Raw genomic sequence first — 8,679 nt, forward strand, 5'->3', positions numbered from 1 at the left:
TCCTAACTTCAAAATCCGCGTAAGAAATTTGCGTTTTTTTAAGTTTCCTGCTTCAAAAACGATACTACGGTACAGTTGAACATTTCGTTAGAGGAGTCGTTCCATTCAACCCTTTCGCAATAGCAATACCCAACACAGCCGACGCTTCCGCGTGCAAATCGCAATCGGTCAACCAAAGCGGATTTTTATCAACGCGAAGAAATCGTTTATGTAAGCACGCTGGGTTGTTAACAAATGACTAGAATCTCGTCCAGGCACGTATGTTTTGGCGGATTAGTGTCGGCCGTATTGAATATTGTGTAGTATCCTAGTGCACAGGGGTTGAATGGAACGACTCCTCTCGACGAAATTTTCACCTGTACCGTAGTATCGTTTTTGAAGCGGGAAGCTAAAAAAAAACTTAAATTTTTTACGCAGATTGTGAAGTTAGGAGTGTAATTATTTCATTGAGTATACATAGAATCGTAATGTAAGTGGGAAAGCTGGCGCCACTTTTAAGCATTTTCCAAGTCCCGAATTCCGAGACTCCTGTGCCACGCCGCGCCGCGCCGAGTCACTTTTTCGATACATAATCGATTGTTCTCGATAACGGGTACCCGGCCATCCGATGTAAGTGAAGAAGATAGGAATTACCACGTTTTCCTTACCGCCATTTTGGATCGAACATGTATCGAAATAATGACCGAAGCTCGGCGTACACCGAGCTTGGAACTCGTCGAGCAGAACATGGCGCCAGCTCTCCCATCTACATTACGAATCTATGTACTCTATGAATTATTCAAATTTTGCCAATATGCGCTCATCGTGATTTTTGAGACTTTTACTGATAGTAACAACTCTTATATTTGCTCTAGCAAAAGTTTGCAACAGGCCCATTGTATTGAATGTAGGTCAGCCTACCTATCAAATCTACGTTTCTGCCAAACGGAACTACGTGCATTATGACGTGAGCCCTGTTATGCACATATTCCTATGGGTCTCAGGGCTCATGTCTCAATACACATTGTTCCGTTTGGCAGCAGTTCGTCCTAATTAGGTCAGGTATAATCTTAGGGCGGTCTTCGTTGCTGGATTCTCCATCTAGATAGTTGTTTTCAGCTCTGATTGTTCCCCGAAAGTCGCTACGGCAAGTGATAAAAGCTATCAATAATTGGAATAATTAAGACATTTTCAAGGAGGCAAAATCAAAATAAGTTCAGCAGTGCCCACGTAGGAATTTTAACTTAATGACGGCACTGGCTCGGCCATGAAGTTTTCATTATTTTGATTATTTTCTGTAACAAGTTCACTCAGTTGTTTTAATTCTCGAACATATAACTTGTAAAACTGCAGACATGTGTTGTAAACCCGAAGTTGAAATTAAAGTGGCTTTTCATCTATATTTTTTCAGGACGGAGGTTGCGGAAATAGAAACAGTTCTGTGATGTTAAATGTTTTATCAACATTAGTTCGTTAGTGAATACCTCTCTGTTTCATGCTCAGATCTGTGCTATGCAGCGACTCAATTTTTTCTCATTTTTTACTCAATTTAAGATTTTAACGGACTGGAGTCCAATCGAAAATTTCGGACAATATTGTCACTGAGGAATCTGATCCTCAACTGCTCAGCTCGACGCATAAGATTTTTATTTTGCATTACGCTACGTCTGTAGATAGATTTGCACACGGATGAAATTGTAACCGATCACCGATAATTTCACAATGAGCTCGATTAGGGATATCAATCTTGAGCAATAAAACTTCTATTAGTCACTGATGATTATACAAAAAAATGAGTAGTCCTCAATGAGGTATGCCTTTTTTAAAAATAATAATGAAAACGAAATCATGAAAAAACTCAGACGGAAGAAAAATAAACCCGCTCTGAAAAGGTGAAAGAAAAATCTGGTGTAAAGCTATTTATATAGGTCAGTGAAGCATCGGAAGTGAAAAAAAAAAAACCGGTAAAAAAAGCCACTGCATGTATGGTTTTTCACCGACGAGGTCTTTTGAGAGGGGCGTTGCACGTTAAACCTTGCCTCCCGTGTGACGCGTTCACTTTCTCCCCAAAACCTATAATCTCTTTCCAAAATGAGCGTGAGAAACCTAGGTACCTTTTTGGGGGCTTAAGTGTACCTTCTACGTGCGGGAGACAAGGTTACGAGTAAGACGACCCTGTATGTGGAATTTCGTCGTCGAGCGTCACGTATCGGTGGCGTGCTTCGTGATATATCGATTGATCTGTCTTCAAACCTATGGAAAAGGATCTATAGACAGGGTGTTCACAGCGAACACCTTAATAATCGATTCTTTACCACAGCTTCAAATGGAGAAATATCGATAATTGATCACCTTTAGATGTCGCGTTACTAATGTCGAACAAAGCAGATGGATGTGCTTGACACCGGAATCCGATGCTTACAATACGAGCAAAACACCAGCTACTGGTGTCTACAGCACCCCCCCCCCCCCTTTGTTTTTCGATGGATATCTAGTCTGTTAAAAATATGTTACTGTATCTATGTGTATTGTGAATTATTTTTACGTTGAAATAATTATTTTATGCTCGATAGCGTGCGGAAATGTTTAAAAAGAATCCAAAATAAAATGTTATCATGTAGTTAGTGTACCTTTACATTTGCTCATCGGCACCGAAACTTTGGACGAACGCGATTGTGCTGCTAACGTTTGAATATTTTTTTGTAATTACCAAAATTGTTTTCCTTAAGGCTATAATAACCGCAAAATCGAAAAATGTTGAAAAATTGATATTTTAATGTGCTGTTGTTTTTACGAGTATGATTTTTTTCTTATGTGATAATGAAGGAATACTCCATAAAAGTTTTTTTTTTCCAATTTGTTATTCAATCCCGTTGTTATTTTGTTGAATTTGAGTGAAAGCAAGGTTTTTTTATTAGGATAAATAAGGGAGGTAAAAGGATGTAAGTAGGCAATTGGACATAGGAATGTTTCGATAGTTTTAAATATTGAGAAATCAATGATAGTCATTTATTGGATCGGGAAGCTCAAATTGTGTATTACTGTTGGCAACGAGCGTCTGAGGTAAAAAAGTGCGATCAATTGCGATAATTATGATCTGTATGATATGTTCTAGTTAAATAAAATCTTGAACGTGCACTCCTTAGTAGCAGTGATCGCCATAAGTTGCGATTTGATCGGAGAATGTTTGGCGATTTTATCGACGACTTATTGCAATATTATCGGATGAAAAATCGCGATAAGTCGCGATTTCATCCAATAAACTCATTATTTTATCGACGACTATTTATCGCAACATTATCGAACATAAACTAGTAGAAAATAGAAATGAAATTTCGATTTTATCGAGATGAAACTGCGACAAGCCTAAGGATAATAGCTCAGATGTTGATTAAATACTATTTGAGTATATATCTCGGAAAAAATGGCGTCATACTGAGTTAAAATTTTTGCTTTCCTGCTCGGTGTCATTTGGACTACATTCTGCAATAAGGACCACAATTTCTAACTTAAGCATCAATGCACCCATCTGCATAAGCAAGGCTGGATTAAGGGGCTGGCCACATGGGCCGCGGCCCATTGCGGCAAAATGCAGGGGGTGGCAAATTTTGCAATCTTTTTGAATGTAGGTATCAAAAAAAGAGAGAGAAAATCGGATTCAGAAAAATTACAAACGAGAATAGGCGACAAAATCTCTCATTTTCTGAGAGTAAAAGTACAGTATAAAACCTAATTTTGTCGTCTTTCGGTGATACAAGAGACAACACCTTAAATTAGTCGAGTTAAGAGAGAAACCAAACACGCAATTTGACCTGGAACGGAGCGGTGCGACGCGGCGTTCGGCATGAAACGCATAGCGCCTACAAGACTGCATGAATACTTCACGCATTGCGCCAAATAGTGTGGTCAGCAGCGGTCGGCGTGAAACGCGTAGCGCCTACAAGACTGCATGAATACTTCACGCATTACGCCAACACAGTGCGGTCGTCGCAGCGGCGGAAGTTAAAATAATTATTAACCACATTTATGTATGATATAATTTTTTCGTTCGTTTTTTATAACTGAAAGGCCTTGTTCAAACAGGGATGGATTTACGGAACTGAACTTTTGTTAATGTTGACAGGGCTTTCACAAAAAATGTGTCCAACACGAGTAAACGCGCCTCATACACCCCTCCCCCACCGGTACGTTCACTTGATGGTTTTTATAGATAGTATTCGACAGATCACACAGGTGACATTATATTGATATCGATTGGTTCAATATGTAACCACGGCCTCAAAAGTCAATATAGAAATCTGAGGTAACGGATCTTATGGGATCGAATTTTTATTCTCTCGAGTACCAAATGGCAATGGAAAGTGAAATTGTTAGGAATTTTATCATTTTCAGCTTTTCTAAATTAAATCTTAACATTTTTGTTCGAGGTTATGTTCTTTTGTTTTGAACCAAACGATACACCGAACCACTGTCGAATACGGTCTATTAATGTTTCAAAACGAATTAGAAGGGGGCGGAAAAATACAGGCGGCCCATGGGCGGCAAGTAGGTAAATTTGGCGCTGTGTATGAGGAAACTAAAGGGACGTATGCCGTTTCTAAAATTGGCCAGAAATTGTAGTTCCTAATTGCAAAATGAAGTCCATTTAATAATCTCTATTAGTTCCCCCTTAATTGGAAATTCCTCTCGATCTGGCTCTCTCATAATAGAGCACGTTGCGGCCGGCCTTTACCTGCATAGCCCCGAAGCTAATCGTCGTAACACTGTCAGGGATGGTGTCAAACAAAGGGAGAAACAAATCTCTGAATAATAATGGCAGAGTTCTAGTATTGTATCTTTTACTTGTTTTTCTCTAAAAAAGAGGAACAGACAAAAATAAGTTGCTTCAATTCTATAACTAACTCTTGGATTGCTGTATATTTGAAATAATTCGTTCTGTTATCTTGTTTGAAGTTATTCGCAGAATGAAAAGGAAATTTTTAGAAATAATGTCATTTTTTTTTCTCTCTGGAAAATTTAATATATTGATAAAAATTAATTGAAAAAATTGATTGCGCCGTCATCGGTTCACTGACTTAGTGATTCGCCATGCCGTATGAAGTTAGGTTGTTATGATGAACTTTAATAGTTCCTAGTATAGTAGATTAGTGTAAAAGCAGAAGAGATTATGCTGAGCATAGAACAATCCAGTGTACAAGACTTGTTTGTGATAATACGCATTTCACAGCCAACACATGATAGTACAAGAACCGTGGAGGGTGATTTTTATAACATTGGCCTGGCGTCATACATAAATTATAAATGTTCAAACCAAAGCATTTAAACGTAAACCTATACTGTAATATCTAAACTAAAAAGTCCAGCATGTAAATAAAATTCATGTATGCAATCGACAAAAAGAAATGATTTGAACCTATTTGAATGCATGGACGTACAGCTAGCAAAAATTATATTTTACTTATTTTTAAGGAGGTTTCCAAATTTCCAATTTTTTTTTTAATTGATGAAGAAATACTAATGTGGACTGTTAGAGCTTAAAAACAAACATAGTACTCTTATACGTATAATATTTTGAAATCACTGCGAACCTCTTCGTTGCGTTTTGTTAATTTTTATGAATTGTAAAAAGCCAGTTAACTTTGGTCAATTTATTGCTGCTTTTCATTTGGCTTTGCGAGATGTTCTGATAATTCTAAGTAACGTCTCCGTGCATATGTTTGTTTAATTTCTATATTTTATTCCAACTGATGTTTCTTAATACGATAAAACAATATATTTTTTATTCATTTTATGTTCGACGTTCTTTATTCTCGCCCTTTATTCCTACTTTAATTCAATTTACATGGTGCCGGATTTATCATCTTTTACTCGATGCGAGATTAATTTAGGCATCCTCTGGGCCTGGAAGGAATCCGACAATCTGATTCAAGAGAAATACCTCGTGACTAAATGACTAACAATAAGTCGCTCTTATAGCGCTTCTGTGCGCTCTGCGACACCCAACCGCCACTGTTAGCGATCCTGCCAGAGCTCATCCGGCAGATCGTGTCTCCTCATATCCTTATCCCCTCAATCCATGATTTGGCAGGGCGTCCTCTACGCTTTCTGCCGGGGGGGGGGGGGGGGACCCAATCCAGAACCTTCTCAGGCAACCTATCATCTGGCATCCTTTGCATATGCCCATACCAGACAAGCTGTTTTGTGAAAATTTCATGCACTGTGTTGCTTTTGACGCCCATAATTTCACGCACCTTTTCATTCCGAACGTGAGCTTTCCTTGACACTCTGGCCGACCTACGCCAGTAGTCCATTTCGGTTGCCTTAAGAATGTCCTGGGAGTGCCCCCGAAAATTTTTGAAAATTTAGAGTTTCTTAAAAGACATGTTCTGTATATTTAGTTCTCTCTGACTATTTGTTTGATAAAGAAAAAGGCGTAAAATTAAATAAAAACAAGCTGCTGGTTCCAACACTACTGTGTTGGAGAGCTCGCCTTTGGGAAACTATTAACAACTATTAATGATTTTTTCTGAAATTGTATATGTATTAAATGAATCTTTACCCAATTATCAGAGGTTACATGCCGATGCAAAATGTTATGACGTAATTTCATATGACAAATTTTTCACATTACAATAAATAAAGAGAAATAAAGAGAGAGAAATGGAATTATCTTTTATGAATGTGATTTTGCGGCAAATGTTGCAATGGCTATTTTTGCCATCGCATTTTTGTTTCTGGCTTTCATCGTTGATAAGCTTTTTCTTAACTTGTCAACAATGTAATGAAACCATATGATTTAATTTTAATTTTTTTTTTTAAATCAAGTCGCCAACTTGAATTAAGGTTATACTTTGTTAAGCTGGCAGTCTGAAATTCTGAATTTTTATCGGCACAGAGTTCAAAGAAACTATAATTTAGCACGGTTTGGAGGAACGTTTCTGCCATAATTCTTACACAATACTTATGGTATACACTAAGAGCTGAAAAGGAATTCACTTGAATTTTAGCGTGGAGCTCGAGAGACCACTTCAAGCCTTTGTATGCGAGTGGCTCAATGGAGCACATCACGCCTTTGTAGGTATGGGGTGGCTCAATGGAGCACCTCGCGCACTATAAATAGCACGGAGCTCGAAAGAGCACTTCATGCATCTGTATTTTAAGGTTAAAACGAACTCTAAAGAAACTCAATGCGAGGCTCAAACGAATTCTCAAGCATTCTAAATGCGAGGCTCAAACGAATTCCCAAGCATTCTTGATGCGAGGGGCTCAAACGAATCCTAAAGCATTCTTAATATGAGGTTTAAACAAACTCTGAAAGGATCCCAATGCGAGTCTCAACCGAGCTCTCAAGCATGCAATTATTTTGAGGTTAATTAACCTTCTATGGTACCAATAACGGCAATCTTAAGGATTATCCATTAATTATGCGCAAATCTCAATCTTAGTCTTAGTAACTTAAAATTAATTGAACAAATTATTAAATCACGTCGAGGTCACCATGTTTTTTATTTTAAGAAATAATAACAATTGCAAGTACAACTGCACACAAAAACTGCATTGAAAAGATAAGAGGATGATAACATACAATTAGGTTATTTGATATAAAACCATAGCAACATGCTATGATATGCTCGGCCACTGGAAAGTGCTGCTCTCTAGTGTAGCAAACGAGGAACAATTAATCCTCAGTTGAATGAGGGAACGGAAATGTTCGACGGAGGAAAACTGTAACCCGCGAAAATTCAACTTTTAGACCTTGAAATCAATGGGATTTTGGCCGTTCCTCCGACGGCAACGAGAACCATCCATTCGTCGCCACGGACACTACCAATGCTAAAAGAAATCGATCGCAAAGAGCTCTCCCGAGTGGGCGAGCTCAAAATCGGAGTGCTCCCTATCTCTTTGATCAGCAATGATACTTTCTAGGTTTTTATCTTCTACTGGTGGGATTTTAGCAATAATAGAATAATCGTCTCTTCAATTCTCTTGAAATAATACTAGTTTTACATGCCGCATTTCAAAACAAGAATAAAAGAGAAAGGAGAAGAAGACGATAGCAGCAGCGGAAGAGGAAGAAGATAGGAAAAAGAGGAATACTGAAAAAAAGTAATGAGACAGAAGTAAACAAGCAATATGATCATGAAATTTCACGCCTACTTGGAAACGCTCAAAAAATATCATTTTACCAAACGGAAAAAGATTACACCATGTCAGTTCGCCTTCAATTTTCAGTGTAGGCAACACTAGCTCTCACATGGTTGAATAGTGGTATCATCCCCTATATAATAATCAGACGGCCTTTATCCGCGAATTAGTTTTAGGCACAATAATTTTTAATAGAATCGCGTAAAATGGTTTAATGTCCTAAGATTGTGCATTCCGGTCGCATAAACGTTACACACGGTTCTACATAATATTACAGGCTGCATGTTATTTTTATTTTTTATTTTTTATTTTTATTTTTTGACGTTTGGACTACGAACACGCTCCGTGGTCAGGGATGTCCTTCTAAAGATTCTTAAGAGACATCCTTGTTTTGAGACGAGGCAAGTCATCCTTGGTCACTTTCATTCTATTTATGTTCGTAAAAAAGGACGTGAGTGAGTCGCAGTCTGGTTTCTAACATGGCTTAAGTGGAGCGCTTTTTTGAACCAACGTAGGTAAGTCCTAAGTCATACTCCGTTTTCATATTCGTATATT

General features: G+C 38.0%; 1 protein-coding gene across 5 annotated transcripts in view; it reads left to right on the plus strand.

Moving 5' to 3' along the window:
• Positions 1-5,770, plus strand: part of Nmdar2 (glutamate ionotropic receptor NMDA type subunit 2) — a 156,207-nt gene extending 150,437 nt beyond the window's left edge. For all 5 annotated transcript variants that reach the window (XM_072304570.1, XM_019050916.2, XM_072304576.1 and 2 more), the window contains one exon: positions 1,391-5,770. In XM_072304570.1, the coding sequence (XP_072160671.1) occupies positions 1,391-1,424 (34 nt within the window). In that variant the 3' untranslated portion in view covers positions 1,425-5,770. The remainder of the gene's footprint in view (positions 1-1,390) is intronic.
• The last annotated feature ends 2,909 nt before the right edge of the window (positions 5,771-8,679 follow it).

Source organism: Bemisia tabaci, chromosome 1 (genome assembly GCF_918797505.1).
Source record: "Bemisia tabaci chromosome 1, PGI_BMITA_v3".
NCBI lineage: Eukaryota > Metazoa > Arthropoda > Insecta > Hemiptera > Aleyrodidae > Bemisia > Bemisia tabaci.